At 42.4% G+C, this 21,854-nt stretch overlaps 1 protein-coding gene across 15 annotated transcripts in view; it reads right to left on the bottom strand.

Moving 5' to 3' along the window:
• The window catches only part of LOC114879978 (tensin-1), a 118,701-nt gene that overhangs the window by 32,895 nt on the left and 63,952 nt on the right, over positions 1-21,854 (bottom strand). For 7 of the 15 annotated variants that reach the window (XM_029195465.2, XM_029195466.2, XM_029195463.2 and 4 more), the window contains one exon: positions 15,607-15,789. The exons of 1 other annotated variant lie outside the window; for it this stretch is intronic. In XM_029195465.2, coding sequence (XP_029051298.1) covers positions 15,607-15,789 — 183 coding nt within the window. Of the gene's footprint in view, positions 1-8,374; positions 8,780-15,606; positions 15,790-15,908; positions 15,940-18,923; positions 19,283-21,854 lie in introns of those variants that run through there. 7 more of the 15 variants (XM_029195468.2, XM_046288699.1, XM_029195469.2 and 4 more) reach the window with 4 other exon arrangements.

The following is a 21,854-nucleotide window of genomic DNA, read 5'->3' as shown; positions in this document are numbered from 1 at the left end:
CTCCTGAAATTTCCAACACACATGGTATTCTCTTTTCTCCAACCATACAGCAGGGTATCCTTCTGACATTTGTAAATTTTAATTAAAAAAATTCTTTGTATTCCTTGAAAAATTGATTTCAGTACACCTGTGCAGATCCAGGCACTCAAGGTCACCGTCTTGCAACCAGCCTCCAGCGAACACGCTTCTCTTCTCACCCTTAAACGTCGAGGAACGTCCTCGAAATGTATCCTCAATTATTCCTTGTTTAATTGTTTATTATTTTATGCACATAAGGAGAGACGACACTCGGTTAATCAGTGAAGAATAGCAAAAGAATGATGGTGAACGAGAGAGAATCACGCGACCTGGGTCAACCGGCACGAACGTCTGCGCCACACGGGAGCCGCCCCGGCGCTGCGGCCGGATAGAGGGTTGAAAGCCTGCATCTCGCCTCCAGAGGACGTTCACGGGGGTTGGAAGAGGGTTGAGGGGTGGAGGGAAGGCGACACGTAGCCATGGAGACGAGAAGCAGCGTCCCGAGGTTGCACGCAAGCTTGCTCCTGCGCCGCGGATTCTACAGGATCGCGCGAGTTCCCGTGCGCGGCACAGGGATAAGGGTTGGAGACGAGTTCGAGTAGGTCGAGTGCCACTCCCTGTAAATATAATTATCCGCGGAATAGCCGTATCGCGAAATCCAGCCCGTTACGCGCGATCGGAACTTTAAGGAAGGGAAAGGAACATTTTTATTTTTTAAAGAAAATTTGAAGCGGAATTTTTTTAATTGCCTAATATATGACGCTAATATTTTTGAATGGTGAAAGGGTTAATTATAGTTTGAAATTGAGGCTGATTTACAATTGTTTTTGATAGGTGTTTGAAGTTGTTTGACGCGGTTTGAAGCGAATCTAAAGGGGTGGATACATTTAGAAGCGGTCGAGATATATAATCTGAATCTTCTGGCAATTTTCGCGGGTGATAAATATGAATCATCTTCCATCTCGTTGTGCAAGATCCCGCTACGAAAGTTTAATGATACTCTCAGAGAAGCTGCCTCAAGATTCAACGCTTTTTATTTAATTTTAGCCAGTCCGATTTATCTTGGCGTTATCCATCATGAATAATCATGAGATGAAAAACAAGAGAAAAAGGACGGACATGGGTATACATTAAAAGGTTATTCTGCGTGTCAAAAACAGAATCCGCATTAATGATGTTATAAATTTAACACTTTCTGACATTCACTCTTTTCATTTAGCACGCAATCTTATAATTGCGTAATATTTCATACGATCGTGCTTAAATTAAAAAAAGAAACAAAATAAAGAAGCAACAATAATAATAATTAGAAATTATCAATGGAATTGGATGAAATTTCAAGAATAGCCTGAACAAACTTGGAACCGAATTTCATAACCGAATGCAACATTGAACAATAAGAAAATCCATCTTGAGGATTGAAACGAAATTGGCCACTGTCTGTTTCTACTCAAATTGAACGGACGAGGAGAATATTTTACGAGACTATAAATCACCTTAACTATCCTATAGGCCTTCGCGGGTAGAACACGTTTAACCAGGACTAGATGGCTGGATAAATGGGTATCCTTGCCCAGAGAGTGGTGCGAATAAAGATGCGAAACATAATAATTCACGGTAGCCGTGAAAATGTCAAGGCGAGTAATAAATAAATAAATGATTTTTAATTTTCTTCAGCAAAAGTGGATTGAAAATGAAATATTGCCGCCTTCCGCATTATTCTTTCATCTTGATCGATGGACACTTTATCAAACGAAATCGAATTTATTTCTCAAACGAAAGACCCGCGTCTTTCTGCCCGCACCAGCTGCAGAACGATATTTTAATTCAACGAATATGTAATAAAGCAAACGTCGTCGCCAGTTGGATGGATTGCTTAGCTGGCAGCTCGAGTTTCGAATCGGGAATGTCTGCGTGCTCGTGGTGGCCGACTTACAGACGGATGAAACTTTAAAAATGCAAATTTTTCGCCAGGAAATTGGCATATTTTAAATTCGAGCGTAACCTTCCTCGATGCTAATCAACCACGTGAACGATTGTGATATACTTTTCAGTCGCGCGTGGCACTCGAAGAACAAAGCTGTACACACACAATGATTCAGAATAATTATGCCTCGATAAACAGACGAATTAGTATGTAAATTACATATCGTACGATACGTAAAAGAGAAAATAAAAACTATCATCGATATTTTTAGCAGAATAAAAGAAAATTCTAAAACAAAGTTAGCTACCCAAATTTTCAAATTTATTTCAAACGACACTTATTTAAAAGGATGAAACGTAAGTTATGAAATATAGACGTGACATTTTCAGCTGCATCGTTGTGAACGAAATAATCAGCGAGATGGCAAGCTGTTCGCTTAGAAAGACAGCCGATTGGCCAATACCGGTTTAATTGACTTATGCCCCTCAAGAAACCGCGCATTACGATTGAGAATCACGTCGAACGATCAACGAGAGCACAGCTGCGAACGAATCAGCCGGCTCTTCGACACAATCGTGACCGTGCCATGAGGAAAGAGTTGGAACAACAACAGCGATCGTAGTCACGTCGCCTTACATTAATGGATAAATTGCAAGATTGTACGCTAGAAAAGCGTCGTTGCATTAGGTTATTCGAGGATTATCGGGTTAAGTACGTGGAATCCTCGCACGCTACTTTCCTTAGAACTCGAAGCTGCTTACTCTGTGTAACTAAATAAAATCCTGATCCGTTTCACTTCCCTTCCGTAAGATTATTTAACACTCTATTCCGCACAGATTGCAAATTTTTGGCTAGAGAAACTTTAATTATTTTCTTCTATTGCAAATTCGAATCGGTTCAATTTGTCTTTTCACTGAGAAAAATTTTTAAAAATTTAATTAATCAAGAAAGACATCTTCCATTACGTTACATGGTGAGAAAATTGAGATTAATTACATGAATCGTCATCCTTGGAACGAGCGCAGGAAGCTTTGTGCCATGAGCATCAGCTCATACCTGCATTCGTCTACCTAATGACAGATGATTACGCAACGGAATGGTTTGCGCGAACATGTAAACACTTTTTCTTTTCATAGATTATTCTTGTGACCTCACAGGAAGTGACAACCTTCTCGATTCATCGTTATAAATATCCGCGTAACGTGTACGATTCGCGCATGCAAATGTCTCGAAGAAAGCGATTTTCTTCTCCGACGATCGTTTACGTAAATACGCCGCGATCATCGTAAGCGTAATATAGTACGCGATAGAGATCGTAAAACACGACGTTGAACAGAGCACGCAGCTTATCCGAAGCTTCGCTCTATCTTTGACCCATGACCCCTCGCGTTAACCAGCCGGTTTCACCCTTTCCTCCATCTCCACGTTGGACAAAAGTGGCCCAATAGAAATTTACGAACCACTGACAAATTACTTTATTCGTCTCTCTTCGCGTCTTCAAAAAAATTTCGACTGTTTAATTACCACTTTTATGTCATTAGCGATGAAATATGATATAATTTAAGATTTTTTAATTTAAATTGGCAGAAAAGATACTGGCTCTATTCTTCGATGCATTATGCAATATTTTATGACACTCGAGAACAATTTAGAGCACGGTATACAGTTACATTTCTCTTCCTAGACTAGCTTTCCCAAATGGTGGCCAGAAACGTGATCTCTTAATTGTTTCGAGTGCTGCATTTACTTATTTCCCTGAAACCTTTGTCTCCTTCTCGTTGAAGTAACGCGCGCTGCCCCAGGCATTCTCTTCAATTAAACTTTAATTATGCTTTCTATTTCGTCGATGTACTTTCTTAGAATTTAACGCACTTATCATTTAAATTTAACCTGATTACAAATTGCTTCCACAAAGATACCGTTACCTTCTCCGTGACTAAACGTTTCAACCTCCATAAACGACGAAGGGAAAGGTGTGAAAAAATACACGCTCAATGTCACAGTACTAGTTTCTCGACTTAGAATTGTCCTGACTCGCTTGAACAGGTGTTTTAGGTGAAACTAGAACTTTTAGAAAAGAGAAATCAGAACGACGATCGCTCGGATAAATGATTTTCGTGATTCGTGGTTAGATTAGACGTCGAAACTGGACCGAATCGACGAGACTCGGTTACCGAAAAGTTCCTTGGTAGCCAACCGGATGTTGGTAACCGAATAGTTTGCGATGGCGGTTTCGATTCGGCCTTTGGATCGTTGCCAAGCATCGAAATTTCCTTCTTCGAAACGTACAAGACGTAGTTTCTTACAGGATCACCGCTGGAAAAAGGAAAATAAGAGAAAGCTTCTTTATTAAGCTCCCTCCAGATGGATGTAACGTCATGGACTTGGATCACGACCCACTTGCCGTGTTCCTGTATTTTGTTCACGTTCTGTTCGACTCGTTTCCAGGTTGAATCACTTTCGAACAATTTACGAAATGCCAACTACGATTTCCCCCTCGTATTGCACAATTTTTCTCTACGATATTTCAGTTACCCTTGTTATTTCCATCGTTGGATAATAATTTGAAACCGAATCAATAACAAACGGGCTGATCCTTATAATCTTCAACTTGAAACTTAAAAATTTGGAAAGTTTCAAATTCCTAAATTCTGAGTAGCATTGATGTTATTTTAATTTTCTAAGATGGCAAGTGGAAAATGATAATTATTTTGAAAAGAAACAGAAAAGCTTGAAAATTATCGAGCACAGACCAGGCGTGCGTCGAGCTATAGATCATTTCAACAGACTGTGACAAGCGTAGAGGCGAGTTATTTCTATGATTCCATGTATGTCGTACAGTGCACGCTCGTCTGGTCTGCGTACACCAGATGCCTACTAATTCATACAATCTAATCCTGGATTTTTAATCGTTCCCGGAGAGTATGTTTCCGTGCACTCGGCTGGCAGCGATGTCGCGGTTTCTGAACCGATGTAACGAGCATTGTTCAACGCTAAAGTCGTCACGAATTTAATAAATCACCGTCGAAACGGCGTCGTTATTATCGTCGGAAGTGGATGATTTATTGGTACGTTTCAATTTGAAAAGCGACTCGATCCAAAGGCATTAGAAGAGTGCTTGTTACGTGACGTCAAGCTGTCATATAAATATCACTTAAAAAAAAATTGCAAAGACATCGTATTGACGAAAGTAAATTGTCAAACGTAGCCTATGAAGACTCTTCAACGCGTTAAATGCCACAATGACCGCGGCCATAATTGTAATTATTCAGAATACCATCGGGCTACGCGTCGTCTAAAAGCTAAGATATATTTTTAGAATATTCCCCACGTCCATTGCTGCTTTCGCTTCGCATTGTGATTTATAAACTAAACGATAATGGCGTGAAACATCGACAGTACAGCATTCCTCTTCGAACAGAGCTCTTATCAATTTCCTGATACATTCGACTCGCGTGAGTTTCCAACGTCAATGAAAACTTCCTCGCAATGTATTCTCGTATTACAAAACGAACAACCGCTGGAATAAATAGAAAAGCTCCGATTGTTCGAGCTCGAAGATCACGGGATCTTCGTAGAGAGAAGATGGGCACAATAAAATCTCGCGTATGCATCGGCAACCAGATACGTCGCGTCAAGTCGATGAACTTGAAGACTCAACGAACTGGTACTTTGCGAACAAGACCATACGCGTGCTAAACTGGTTCCCTTCGACTGGTGCTCTTCGATTCGTCTGTTATACGCACGCCTCGTCGAACAAATGGAGGCAAATCGCTAGCTAGAGTTAACCCGTTCGCTCGTTCGAAACATTAATTAGCGGCCTGCCGAGTCGGCTCGTCCTTTCCGATCGTAAATAAACGCCTCCACCTTGTTCGCATAGGGTGGCTCTGTTTTCTCCTGTCACGAGGAACTTTTCCTTCTCCACTTCAGCTGGTTTAAAGGACACTCGAGAGCTGTTTGTACTTGACGAGGGTCGAGCTGATTTCTTCTCTCCAACGTTGTTTGTTCTTCGGACGTCAAACTTTATAAGCGCATTCAGAGAGGATCGTTTTGAAAGACGATTGCTTTTTCGTATGATTTGCTTAAGCTTTCATCCGGTTCTTCGCCAGTTGGCAAGCTTAGAATCGGATTACGCGTTCACACGATACACGTGTACTTCCGCGAAAGAGTCACTCGACGCCACCTTCTTTTACCATCGTACACGTCTCTGCAAAAAGCAGAACGACGTCGACGCTTCCTGATTCTCGCGTTTCCCTCGCGGTGGTCGCGCGGACACCAGGAAACGAGAAAATCTCTTCCGTTCAAGCGTCGAAAATTAAGAGGCGAGGAATCGAAGCGTGAATTTAATCGATCGCGGCACGAGGTCCGAGATAATCCATTTATCCTTTTCCTTTCCGTTCCGATTATCGACGATAAACGGGCCGCTTCGATGAAGCTTAATGCCTCCTAATGCGCGCCGTGATCGAAATTATGGAATGTTTAATGTCGTAATTCAATTTATCCGTACGGTCTGAGCTGTAATTTACTCTCCTGTTACGCTGTTCCTAGATCCGACAGAGAACTCGCCAACTTTCTTGCGCGGACACGTACCTCGCTGCAACTGATTGTTAGCTAGATTGTTACCTTTACCGCGCTGGAAACGTGCGAGATAGCGAAAAACTTCCCGCGCAGAGAACTCGTGTTCCTCGGAAATTTCATCGAAATTCATTATAGATGCCTAATGCAGTAATGGTAAATTGTACGCGAGTATTAAACGCTGCGAAAGGTTGCAAGAAACGCGAGAAAATGGTAAGATACGAGCGGAAGCGTAGCAGGTGTACCTGCAATTAAATTTACGTTATCGCGTGTACGTAAGAAGTTTAAGAAAAAGAGTTTTCCAAGCGAACTCGCAGTTTACGAAGCGAGATATCAATTTATTTTACACCGTATGATTATAAATTCTAAAGCACGATTTACAATCACCACCCTATTTAACTGAAGTTACACTATCCGCAATTCAATTATGCAAAGGAGCATACAATGCGAGAGCAAATTTGTACGAAACTATAATAGATTCGCGACCACCCTCCCTAACTGAACTCGTAGAGTTTACGATTTAAGGATTCAAAGCGACACACGTTACGAGGGACACAGCAAATTCATAGGAAACTGGATTCCCACCCAGCCTTCCTAACTAAAATAGAGTTCACAATTTGCGGATGCAAAGCAACATACAACCGAAGGGCTACAGCAAATTCGTACGAAACTAGATTCACGAGCTCGTAAATTCTAATTTCCTTCGTATAACGCAATTGAAAGAGTAGTTTTTGCACAGAGGGAAGCGCGCTGCCCAATTAGGCAAATTTTCTAAACTCTCGCTGGAGGAACTCAAAGAACAAGAGAAATTAATGTACCCTCGTGTCCAACGCAACGCGGACACACGTAGACGAGTTTTCATGGTATCTAATCTCCGTGCGACGGACATTTCCATGGCTTTTCTCCGCGTACGTGGAAAGCCGTGGCGACTTGGAAATTACGCGACAGCCGGGTAAACGCGTTATACAGAGTCGCGATAAAGTCGAACCGAGAATAGACAAATGACGCAAGGCGCCAGGAGGTCGCGATACATGTTCGATATGTATTTGCGAATCGTGCGAGGAAGCGTGTTTTAAAGCAACGTTGTTGTACAATTCTTTTTTCCAGACGTTTTCGTTGGGTCATGGGGCAAACGATATCTTAGAACGTTTAGACGAACGTCTGTTCAGATTCTGCGGAACATTTGATTATTTTTAATTCACAATTCTGCATGATTTAATAATTCATACGCCGACTTCAATATCAACATGTCAAAATTTAACTCAAATGATTTCATAATTTGCGTTCTGTTTACATCCTCCCCGGTAGCGCGGAAAAAATTTGAGCAAACGTACTCCGACGCATACTGAATAATTTCCAATCAATATCAAAATCAATATCAGTAATTTTTAATTTCTACCTATAGAAACTAACTTAAGGTACTACTTTCTGTACTCTTCCCAGGTCTTTGTCATACCTTCGTATAATGTAAACCGAATAAATAAAATAAAAATCCATACCAAAATAGAATACAAATGAATGGAAAAGTGATTTCCCGCGTGAACCATCGAACCTCCTCTAAATTCCACTATTTTTACTCCCGCGGCTCGAGCGGATGTAACGCCGGGAATATTTGCGCGCGGCGATCTCGTGTGCTCATCGAAGTAATCTCTATTTCAAGCGTGTTACACGACACAGGAATTTCTTCGAACAACGTTACATCCGTTTCGCTTACATCATTCCACGGATAGCTGATCGAACACGAACGGTGCCGTGGTTAATTATCTCCCTCTTCCACCGACGCGTCTCGTCGATTCGATCAACATTACCAGTCGATGCGGCTATGAAATCCTCGTGAAACTAATAAAAGCTCACCGTGTACGGGACGTGATAGTTCCGTCGGTGAACGTCGCCGTGGCACTGAACGGTTGACAGCATGTTGACAGCTGTCAAACGACCAACAATTGACAGAACGAATAATTAATTTCGAATGCACTGAACTCGTCCGGACACCAGGAACGATGATCGTTCGAGTATCATTTTTTTAACCGCACTGTTTCGTCGTTTGAATCATCGTCTCTTTAAAATCCTGGCCGACCGGAAACGCGTAATTATGCGAGAACGTTTGAACGACATCTTTCCGCGACGATGACAATCGATCGATAACTTCCTTCTTTTTTTTATCGTGTCATTGTCGGAGATGATTGTTAGAGAGTTTCGAGGAGACAGCGGAAAAGATCGCGACACGTACGATGGCAAAAGCCGACGGAACTCGAATGGAGCTCATGTCTTTCGGATCACGCACGGAACGTATAGGTTTAGGTATACGGAGAATGCGCTTGCGCGGTGCCCCGGCTAAGGCGCCCCAAGACCAAGCTTGGTCTCTCCTTGTTCTCCACTTCTTTTTATCCCTCTTCTTTCTTCCTCCTAACGTTTCGTCCTTCCCCACCCTCGCACCCGCCCCCGCTATTCTTTCCTGATAACCGAATCGGCGAACCAACGATTTGAATTTCTTCCTCAGGGTTCGAGTTCGAAAACCCTTAGATAAGTTCCAAAATTAGAAAAAGAAATCTTTCGGAGAACTTTGACTAATCGATTCGGGTTTTAGATTTTCTTTTTTGGAAGAAAATCTGCAACGCATCCGTTATGCGAACAGCATACTTTGTAATATTTACATGCATCAATATCGTTAATTTAAACCTGTTCCTCCACAAGGTACACTTAATGTCCGTTTAAAAAGTTGTTTGCTTCCCCAGGATACAAAAGCCTGAATTCCAGTCTGATACAAAAATAGTATTTAATATTCAAGAGAGGAATGAAAATAACAATGTCTATTTTTATGAAAAACGCTTCGTCGTGTTTGCAGCTACTTGCACCGTTTTGTGCCTGATTTTGAACCACACTGTCACTGATAAGTGTAACTATGTAACTCTATTAAAACGAAACTGGATAAACTAGTTAAATAACAGCGATTTCGTCGTCTAAAATCGTCGTGGAATTTTACAGAATGACATTTACAGTCACAGAAATATCGTGAGCAATCGGAATGATTTTAAAACACGAGGAAATTTTAAGCATCTCCTCTTGTATCGCGATAATATGCAAATGAAAAGATTACCACTGATCAACGAGCCTTGACGTACAGGTTTAACTACAGAAAAATGCAAAAAAAGAATGTTTTATAGAATAGAATAAACCAGGATATTTGTGGTTTGATGAAACAAAGGCTGAGAATCTTGGGTTTCAATAATTGGCAGCCTAAATACCCTGCGTCGCCGACATTCCGGAACGACTTGATTCGTTCTATCTTTCTCTCATGTCATCATCGTCCTTGATCCTCGATCGCGTTCTGATTGGATGCAAGCGATCACCAACACTTTCGTTGATTCACAAAAACTCGTTTCAACCCGTTGCATTTTCGCACCGCTCCTCTTTTTCGACAGTCATTCGAAGTAATCACCGAAACAGCGTGGCATCGCGCGAAATTAATTTCACGTATTTAATTAAACGAGCTGCTTTAATTCTTGCAAATAGAAGAACAGGTGGAAGATTTCACCGTGACTCGATTAAACGAACCATTTTATCCTTGCATCGTCAATTCCAACGTCTTTCTTGCTTCGATTAAACTCTGATGATTCCTACCAGTTCGATTATCGCGGTTCGATTCTATCCCTGAGCGAATTTCGTGGGATCAAAAGGACTCGTGTAATATTTAACCCTCAATTGGTGGGACGAAAGCTGAATGAACGGCTGATTGCAATCATCTGCTTCGAACTTGTATATCGAATCTTCGATCGGTTGACGAAATTGAATTGATATTGAGACGAATGTAACAATTGATCCTTTCCTATTGATCTTACGATTACAATGTCTCTTAAAATTCTCCACTCCTTATGTAAAAGTAACGTATTAAAAGTAACGTACTGGGCATTGTTGGTTCGCACTTTATTTTAATTTACCTTAGATTTTCAACAACCCATTTATTTGCAAATCTTTCCTCGTTGCTCGAAATTAGATAAATCGTTTCGCCCATTTCTTCGAGCAGGCTGAAATTAACCCAGCCCCACCGGTTACGCGACGAATAATTCACCCCGGCGATAAAGGGTTAGAACTGGTCGCAACAATAGGGAACAGGAACCGAATGCCATGGTAATAACACCTTCCAACGTTTCGAGCCCATTTCTCGTGGCCATTGTATTAATAGAACTCGATCGCCGTTTAACCGAGTCGATAACAATAATAATCGTTGTTCCGTTAAAAAAAAAACGCACGCACTGTGATCGTGTTTCGCCACCCACGCAGCAACGAAACGAGAATGGAAGTCGACGGAGAATTCATTTCAAGTGAAAAACGAGATGGAAAAGAAAGAGAAACGATCCCGTGCTCCTCCCCGTTTGAAATTCTTTATCGATCGCGAATCTCCGGCATAATTAGAAGACGCTGCTTCTCTCAAAAAGATAGCCGGTTTTCGAAAGGGTAGCCACGCCACCGAAACGAAATCTCGTAACGCCCGAATGATATTTTACGACACCCTTAAATCTCTTTTATGCACACCGATGCCACGCGAACGTTTGCGCCGGACGAATGCATTCGCTGTGCAATTTCACGACTGCTATTTATTAGCAAGGATAATAATAATGATACATCTTTATTGCGAATGCGTGGACGACACAATGTTACCGAGAACAACCGGCAAGACCGGGTCCTACAGGGAGGATATTTAAGACCGACATAATGGAGCTTTAAACGATCGTTTCGCTGATCAGGAAGCGAAAATATTCGTAATAAAATGTGACTAATTATAAGTGAAGAGGAAAAAGATGGTGCATAAAATTTGGAGATACGATCAAGTATCATCTTTAACTGAACAGAATTAAAGTACCGTGCGTCGCCGACCTTCCGGACGGATTCTTGGTATCCACAGAGCACGGTACCAGGAAGACTAATGAAAGCTAAAAATCCAAGTTCCACTTGAACTGAATTTTATATTTTTCAAATAAAATGTTAAAAACGAGGGAGCTTCACGAAGGATGGCGATAGGGAACCGCAACATTTTTCACGCTCCCGGCACAAAATTCTGCCGTAGAAACGAAACATTAATCGTTCAACAGATTCGTGCAGCGAGGGGGTCAGAGGTGGTGGTTCATAAATTTCGATGCACTTAGAGGCGACTGCAGCCATCCCTTTTGGCGCATCGAAACGTTGCAGGGAGGGGTTGGGACGAGTGGACGAGGGGTGGGCGCAGACGATCCAACCGGCGATGACAAATCGTTCGCGCGAAAGGATTGCACCGATGGAAATACGAACGCCATTGCAAAGTTTCATGGAAGATCGTACCGATTTGCCGAGTACAAAAGTCGAATACACGAGACGTGTAGCAGCTTTTCCCATGCTCAACTCCGTCTGCATATTCCAGCAAGTTTTCGTCGACGATCTATGTTCGATACCATTTTGCAAACTGAATGCATATGCACAAGTGCATACACTATCAAATGCATGAAACCATCTACATGTATGAAAACGCGAAATAAAATTCTTTAAATATCCAATGAAGAATGTATTTTTTCAAATTCAGGATAATATCTTTGAATTCATAGGATTTTAAATTCGAAAACGAATGGAAACAGCCCACTCTTCCCTGAAGACATCGTAATCCCTAAATCAAGAAGAAGAATCTCCGTTCGTTTTCCAATTTTCTGGCCATCCTCCAATTCCCCTTCAATACGTTCGGATAAATTTCACGTAAATTCTGATAAAGAGGATGAAAATACAGGCCACGTGAGTACATAGATGCCTAAGCTCGTACGTCTAAATTTAACCGGAAGTTAGTGGCCGATAATACGAGGAAGGAGTAAGACGAGATTACGTCTGGTGCCTGGCGTTCGAAGTGCTTGCTTCCCTTTTTCCTTCTGTCGCCAAAGATCGAACCCAGCAACCCCTTTCGAACCGTAAATAAATCCATTTCGTTTACATGTAGACGAGGGCGGATGTTGCTGCGTTGCCTCGTGCCTCGGTGGCGAAAGGAAAACAGAAGAGAAGCTTGGAGAATGTCTTTGAAAGATATACTTCTTGGACAGACTTGATGATGCACTTTTGCAAGTAAATTTCAGTTGTTCTTATCAACTGACCCAACACCTTGTGTTATCCATTTTCGAGCGAAGCTACGATTGGGCAAACCCACCAGGATTTTGTTAGGCGAACGTGTGTGCAGAACGCTCGACTAACAAGGCAAGCTGTGCAATTAACTTAAATAAGATTAATGCTCGGTGAGATACAACTTCAATGCCGCCGTGTAGATCTACCGAGGCAACGCAAATTCGTACGTTCGTTAGTACTTGGACCCCGCAAGACAACGTAAGATTAATTGCATCGAAAATGCAGCAAGGGTTTCGCGTAACTGAACAAAGCCCCCTTTATCCGAGCAATCAAACACTTGCGAAACGATGATTCTCTGTTTCGATTAAATTAACGTCGAAAATAATCATCAAAGTTGCCTGAACCAGTTTGGGACAATTCAGGGGGGAGGGTCAGGTGATGATCAAAAGCATATTCCACAATTAATAATTTGCGAAATATTAACAAAAATTGCATTCTGCCCTAGACCTATCACGAAGACAAATCTTTGGATAGCACTGTAATTTAATGATCCATCAAACGTCACATGGTTATTGTGACATCTAATGGACAGTATATACTTAAGAAAAAAAAACAGAGTCCTTACGAATTGCATCCCATCCTGTCGACACTTTAACGACCTCAACCCTATTTTCTTACCCTTCCAAGGTACTCGACTAAACGGTCAGGATGTAGAACACGCGCGGTACTTTACTCCGTTCAACGAACCAATGACGACTGGCAGCTGCAGGACTCTCAAGGACCTGCTACCTTTTTTTCTCGTCCTCTTAACCTCCGCTTCCCGTTTTCTTGTTCCTTCTCCCTCCCTTTACCATGAACGGTTACCGATTTCCAACGACCAGATTCGTCCCTGAATTACATTTCTCCGAACACAAACAACCCACTCTCGTCTTATCTCAGCAGCGTATCTTTAGATCGCCCAAGTGATACGTGGCGGTTAATTCGGTGCTAGTAATTGCGGTAGGATCGTTCGATTAAGACGTTAATTATCGAAAGATTGACTCGTGGCCGTTCGGGCCCCGGGCTGGAACTCCCGGTGGGTTAATTAACTCGTGACGACGAGAGGAGTCGGGTATTGCGCTAGTAAAAACGTTTAAGGATTAATCATGACCCGGTGAGACGGGCTCACCTGCGTCGAAGAAGCCTCGCAAACGACTCACGGAACTCGCCCGACATCCGGGGGTAGTGGACTTCTTTGCATGTTTAACAGCCGACGTCCCGATCTCTGACAGTGCTAATGAAAGAAAATCTTTAATGCGACTGGTTGCTCTTCGGCTACCTGCTGGGATTTCTCCAGCCAGCCTTTTGCATGAAATGAATATTTCGTTTCGTTGAAATGGGAAAACTGATTTTAGTTTGGAAGAGTTTCACGAGGTCGAAATATAATTTCAAAATTATGATCTAATAGAGAACGCTGCCTCAATTAAAATCATCCAGCGCCGAAATTGGCCGGTTATAAATGTTTTGACGGCGAATCTGCATTATGCTTAGCAAACATGCAACCGACTAATCGACATTAACGCGATAATAACGTCGAGCTGGAATCGTACGTGCAATTGAACGAGCGTCGATAATCCAATTGGACTTTACACCAATTGGATGTTCCGATAGGAGTACGCTGTCGGTCGTTTAATCGACGCCACCGTGTATACATGGCCGCGGTTTTGTTTCCACGGTGGACGCCGAAATTCGTGGCACACTGATAATCTACTAGCCCCTCGTAATTGCTTAATTAGGTCAACCGGACAAAAAATAAGGATGGGATCATCGACGATTACACGGGAACGTACAAATTGTCGTTCATGTCAGCGGAATGTTGTTGCTCGATTCTTCGTATCAACTTGTCTAGTAACCTCTCCTCGAAGATGATCTCGAGGAATACAAAAACAAGATTAAGTCGAGTGATTATGACACACGATTGCATATATATCCTCTGACGTACGAGACGATTTAAATGCTTGCTCGATAACATTTTTGTTTCATATTTTTTGAATGAGAATTTTTCATTCAGCAGCAACAGGTGGACCTCGGTTAATTTTTCTGCAAATTCAATTTATCAATATTAACGCAACCACTTCGAGAAGGAATTTCTATCCCAGTGATTTCTCATTAAGTCCCGGTGACCCAGAATCAAACTTCACCCAGACATGAGAGAATAATGCCACTATGGACGAGGGTTGCCCCACCCTAACTTCTCGATCAGTTCAATTGGATGTACTGCTCGAATATCGATAGCCCCTCGCGAACAATAGCTGAGTGTTTAGTTCTATGCATTCGCTAATGCATTCAGCTTTGCAGTGTAATTTAAACAATAAAAAAATTCAGCAGAAACCTCTTTTGAAATATTTTGAGTTCATAGATTCGTAAGGGGAAAAAATTAAGTACAGAGGAAAATATTTTCCAGAGAAACGGTGAAGGAAAATTGACTGTTGCTGCTGGTGCACCCTATACAAAGCACGAGAGTGCTAACTTAACCCACACGTATGTGAGAATCCCGGCTGGTGGTTGATACATCCCCAGAGAGTTTTAGAAGGTATTCGCTGCTCCCGTATCTACGTTCAATCGCTATCCTCGAGATTTACGCCCGGAAGGGGTGCATACATCGCGATTTCACCCGTTTCGCGTGCACTGCAGATAGAACCCCATTGGTTCCGGGAAGCGAGGCTAGGATTTTTACAAGCTTCGTTGCATCTCCAGGATTTCAGATTGAATCGCATTGAAAGTGCTCGCAACTTTGAACCGAGTGATTTTTAAATCCACTCCACGATATCAATATTTTTCATTTCTTTTCAAATTTTCATTTGTCAACTTCTCATTTCGCTACGATTCTATTTACCTCTGCTATCAAAATTATGATATTTCACTACCCTGTCGAGCTACTCTAACTAGTTTACAGATAGTTTCTAAATTACAGCCTCTCGTGGTCGGTGAAATGTGTGACGGACAAAAACAACGGGTCCAGAAACACTTACCGTGACTTGTTGACTGTTCGTAGGACTAGGACTCGGGCTGGGTGTTGAATTCGGGCTTGAAATGTCGCCCGACGTGGGGGACACTGAACCTGTGGTGACGGTGCCGACTGTTGGAAACGCTCTTGCCGGATCTGCCTGCCATTGCTTGTGTATTTGTTGCGAGGTATCCCGGAATCTAGCACCCTGTAATCAGAGCATCGAGACGATCAGTCGCGAAGCTTAATCCTTTAAACAGCTCGGTTGGATGATGTTTAAAAGTACGACTGGCATCCTTGAAGAATCAGACCGCACGAAACGCTTACGCACAGTGCCATACATCATAAATTGCACGATGACACAGTTCGATTAGTCGCGGATATTTGCCTCTGAACAATTGTATCATAAACGATCGGCCGGCACGGTTCGCTGAAAAACAACTTTCGAAAGGTGCGTTCGTCTACGCGATTGTTACCGAATAGAGCACTCGTGCTCGCTCGAAACGTATCTTCTGAATAAATTAAAAACTTTATCTAAATGAAGTTAATGGTCCTCGAAATGAAGTAAAATTAAATCTAAAAAATCTATTTTGGTTCTGATAATGATCCAATTAAAACAACCCTTTCCTAATTATGAAATTTGTGTCACCGACTACCCATGGCAATCGACCCACTAAACAAGCTGAGTAATTATCAACAAGAAACATTAGGAATGTCAGACACCTTGCGTGGAAGGTAAGTTCGTAGACCCTAGCTGAAACTACAAAAGATCGCGTGCGAGTGTGCAACCGAGGAACGTTGCTCCACGAGGTACGATAATTGCAGTTATGCAACAACTTGCCATAATAACGATTAGCATAGAAGTATAATGGAAGGCGTAAGTGGAGCTGTTGGCATATATGTCACAGAACAAAACTTCTCGTCCTCTTTCGAATTAAGAAAGATAAACGAAAAAAAAATAAGAATTCACACAGAGTAGCAATTAATTTCCTGACGAATTAGGATAATTTCGAAGTGCGATGCAACTGTTGTGCAATTTCTTTCATTGCACTTTTTGGCAAGAGAATTTTACAAACACTTGTATCCCTTTTACAACAAATTCTAATGGCAAACGAATGGAAGAAAGTAAAACACGAATCTTTGCAGTAGATTGATGAGGAGGAATAAATATTCGTCGTGCACGTTTTCAGATAAGCATGCACTTTCATTTACAACGAAAAATATCTCGACAGCATGGTTTTTCATTTTCTCCTTTTCTCGGCACGCAAATTTTTATGCACGCTTCATTAATTCAGCCGTCACCAGACCCGTTTAAAAATCCGATCCTGCAGCAGTTTTTTGCATTTATAAGCGTTTCGTTCGTTTTAACAAAGCTCTGCGGCAAGGACGATCAATCTTGCTGTACGTTGCCGCCAGGAATAAAGAAGAAATCCTTCGTTTCCGAGGAAAAACGATTTCAGGGTTTCAATCTTTATAAACCATGAAAGAATCAATTTCTCGTGTTAACAAATTCAACCCTCTCCCTTTCTCTAGTATTCCATTGTAATAAATGCAAATGCTTAAAACACGGATAGCTTGCAAAAATCTCCGTTTCGATGTTCAATGCGAAATATACTCATTTCAAACGGAACACACGTCAATCATTTTTCATGCCAAGTAGCTATTTGTTTCAACGATGCTACAAAGTGCATCGCGTTTAGCTTCACCGGAGCATTACAGTGAAATAGGCACAGACAAACGTACGAATTAGAATCGAACGGTGCAATCACGATCGACCTCTCAAAGCCCAACATCCAGAGCGATCAAGCACGATCGAGATCGACAGATAGGTCCGCGGGGTTCCTGGTATCGATCCCGTCGATCGTGGAGGTCGCTTACCGGAATACGGTACACCGCGTTTACACCAGCCACGATTGCTTCTCGTGTAAATAAAGGCGTGGTTTTAATTAAGCAACAAATAGATACTGTTACTTCCTCTAGTTACAAAGAATTAAGCAATACGGAGTTGCATTTCATACTTTGTCTTATTGCTGGATTCTAATAAACTAAGGGATCGTAGTCAAGGTCTGAGAACTGATTACGGCTTCAATTATCGATGATATCAAGATTACACAATACTCGTATTTATCTCTAATACGTAGGTCAATAGAATGCATCACGAGTGCAACGCGTGTCCAAGAAACTCTTGGAACTCGATCAAAAAATTAGCTTCATCTAATAACAGCTTACGATAACGTCAAGATCACGCGAACTGTACTGTTCGTAATCAATAAGGACATTTATGAGATACAAGATAAATGTTTTCTGAAATTAGTGGCGCAGAAAGTTTCAACGAAGTCTCTGGATCCAACCCGACCCAAAGCGCAGACAATCTCCCCGTTTCCTTAAAATAATTATTCCCAGCGCTATAATAGCCGTATCAACCGCTACGGTTCAATAGAAGCGTGCAAACAAACATTCGCGTCGCGACGAAACTGTCGGACATTTATCGGCGATCGAGCGTAGAAAAAGGAGGAGAACAAACTCGGCGACTCTGAGCAAAGATATATCGTGTGTTCAGGTTCGAATAGCGAGCAAGATCTGTTCAAGTGGAATTGCATCAAGCGTTTCAGCCTCTCGGGAGGCGGGGGGTAAAAAAAATTAATTGTCTCTAATCCATGCTGCCATACGACGTCGTTTAAGCAATAACACATCGGACGTGCCGCGGATGAAAGGATAAAAAGCGAAAGAACGTCTGAGAAGAGTGCTCGTTCCGTTGCATATAGGCGTCAATGCGGTCCAATCAATTTCCTTGTTGCTCGTAAGTCACTCGACCGTGTTTCTACTCGTACGTATTCTTGTGGTCGTGTTGTACGAGCAAGAATTACGTGATAGATAACGGTGGTTGATCTCGCGACGCGATCTCAATGACTAGATATCGGTGTTGATAAAAGAAAACGAACGAGAGAATGTGGGACAAGCGCTTTTTTTCTTCTATGACAGACCTTATCCGGTTCCTAATTAATTTTCGGAAAATCATTGATTTATCATCACCTCTTTGCCTCGCTGCACATTGTACGTATATTAATTGCATCAGAGATTAGAAAACCGTCCCGCAGATATCGAGTCAATTAACGAAGTGCCGCTCCAAAAAGGTAGATACAAGCTACAGATAGAGAAATATCACTTATCAAGGCACGCGGACTTCCCGGAGACGCATTTCCACGGGAATCAAGCTGATAAATTATTCTATCTGTGACCATGAACTTCGTATGCAATTTCATTGAAAGTAGTCAGAGATATGCAAATAATTTTGCATAAAATGAGCAAGTAACTCCAGCACGTTCCATCGTAAAATCGTACCTCGCCGAAGAGATCGTCCAGCTCTTTGCGTGATATCTTTGCCTTCATCCCTCGTGCATTCTTCTCATCGAACCGGGCCGAGAAATCATCGAGTCAGTGACCAAGAATGAAATCGACGTTGCTCGCTGATCTTTGTCTCTTCTCTTTCAGAATACGCCACGTCTTTTCATACGCATAAATAGTCGATGACGTGACTGGCAAACTGCGACAGAAGGTCGTGCACTAATGTATCGCACGATCGGTCTGCACTTTTTTCGCCAGGCATCGTGTTATTCATGCCAAACGATCACAAGTTCCATTTATCCACGAGTGTACTTTGTAATTAACGTCGTGTCAGCGAGACTCGTTGCAATTGAATTCTGCGAAATGGACAGTCGTAAACGGGGGGATGCGAACGTCGGGTCGTCGAAAACGCGAACGGCTTCGATCTCGCCCTCGATGGATATCGAAACGAACGACAGTGCACCGGTCTGTAACCCTTCGTTCGCGAATCCACGCCCCAAATTCGCGTGACTTCGCGTAGATAGGCCAACGGATCCTTCCGAAAGCGATATCGATTCGCATGCTGGCCTCTTTTTCCGCGAGCCTGGCGCCCCGCGCTTTTTTTTTCCACCCCGATTGAAACACTCTGGCGAAGCAGAAACTCGCGGGCTGATCCGCGGATCTCCGATGAAACTAATAAACAGGGACCTTCAATGGCGAAAAAATTAAAAATTGCATCGAATCGTTAATTATGCGAGGTGTCGAGTGGACAACTTGAAACTAAAAATTTTTCATCCCCGAGCACAGATTGTAAGTTTACTCCGTGAAATTGATTATACCACACTTCGCCGCGAGATTAATTAAATCGAATCGAATCACCCATCGGAATTCGAACTTGCCGTTTGGAACTCTCGTCAACCTTCGAGCGTAACTGGTCCGAACGCCCACGCGAAATTACCGGCTCTCCTTCTAACCCTTTTTATTCCTCCTTCGACCGGTACTTCCGCCGGTGGCATCTCGTGTTTCAAGCCGGTACTGGATTTCGATCCAGCTAGCCATTGATACGAGCCAAGTAAAATGTCTATGGTTTCTCAATGACATCAGGGAAATCGGTGTGATCCAAGTTCTCACGACCGTTACCGACCGATTCTTTTCCCAGATTCCGCGTAGTTTCCGTGTGCAATTAATCTGCCGCGAGAATTCTGCGATCCGTCGAGGTATATAGGAATAAATAAGATAAACAGTTTGAAATACGCTTAGGAATGATAGAAACGCATCGAAGAATCCGGAGAATTTCCTATTAGCAAAGAAATGTGGATAGTTCGATAGAAAATTTTCTATTCTACATCATCGATAATAATATAACGTGTTCGGACTCCCGCAAATTTGCATAACTACCCTTACCAGAGAAAGGGTTAATTTCAAATTAAACAGTGGAGTAATAAATCATCGATTCCGACAAGCACCGTGAGCTTCCACTTTGAAATTTCTTATATCGGGTTTCACTGGACGGGCTTCGCTCGAAGAAACGGTGGAAATTTACGTTCTCCGGTTGGAAAGGGGTTGCGGGCGAACCCATAATATCCATCGACGAGCATTCTTGCCGGCTTTCTGATCGTCCTCTAACGGCGGTATGTGTGCGCGCGTTCTGAACCCCGCGGACCACGTGAGAACGAAGCCGGACATCTCTCGGCCGCATAGCTCGAGGGAGGATAAACGACCTCTCGGTCGGCGAGATCGAGATTACACCGGCGGCAAAAGCTCGCGAGATCTCGTGTACCACTCTAATTTAACCGTTGGACGCCGTTTGTTCCGGACGACGTCGCCTTTGTCCCGGTGCAAGAAATTCAGGTTACCTGTCCGACTGTGTTCCAGCGTTCTCGCTTTAAGAAACTTTTCTCACCGATTTACGTTTCCACCAGCATCCGCTATTCAGAGCGATGAAAAATTTAATATTAAATATTCGAAGCGATTTAAAATGACCGCTGGAACTCATCGCTACCTGTGCCCACCTTTCTTCTCACGATGCTATCGCGCCCTTTACCTACCAGCACCCACGTCCGCTGATAAAACAATATCGCCGGGCTTTTTAACGAGCGTCGAGAGGGGAACTTTTAGTTGGCGGCGTTGCGAAATCGACGCGAACCACCGGAACAATCGAGCGTACGTTTCGTAACGCGCATCTGCACGCGCCGTGCGAGGAATAAACATCGACGGAAACTACGAAGCGTGTGTACAAAAGATTCTCAGAAAAGGGAACTAACAGTTTCCCTAGCGAAGAGAATCCGTCGTTTGAATCGCGCTTGTTCGCTCGCCGGACACGTGATTTAATTTTCCGATAATCACCCAGGCATGTTCATTTATCATTAATGATAATTGAAACGAGGTCCTGTTATCAGTCGTGAGATTGACGATGCACTAATTTGAAATTAGAAGTTCGAAACGAATTTCGTTGCTTTGAAAAGTATCGAAACGTTCAGATAAAATGAAGATGGATAAAGAGATTAAAGTACAAGGTCTGACAAAAACCAGAAGCAAGATTAAACGATCATTTCACGTAACAGCCGTTTTATGACCAATCAAGCTTCTAACGAGTACTTGCATATTCAAAATGGCTGGATAGTCTTTATGTCACGTCAATTTGCATGAGATGTTTTTATCGTCAGCATTAGTCGTTCTACTGTTAACACTTTAACGACTACGAGAGTTTTATGAAATTTACGACCTGTGTAATTTTATTTGCCCCTTTTACGTGCAAACAAAGTACACTCGTTGATACGTAAAATTTCACAAAGAAAATTATTTACACCACCGAAAGCACAAAACTTAGATCAATCCAGAAGACAATCATGTTTTCACCATTTTCTTAAATTGAATTCTTTCTACGGATAGATAAAACAATTCACCATGGGAAATTCATAAAACAAAATTGAACCGTATCGTCAGAGT

The sequence above is a fragment of the Osmia bicornis genome, chromosome 14 (assembly GCF_907164935.1).
Source record: "Osmia bicornis bicornis chromosome 14, iOsmBic2.1, whole genome shotgun sequence".
Lineage (NCBI taxonomy): Eukaryota > Metazoa > Arthropoda > Insecta > Hymenoptera > Megachilidae > Osmia > Osmia bicornis.
This window is presented reverse-complemented; position numbering and strand designations above follow the sequence as displayed.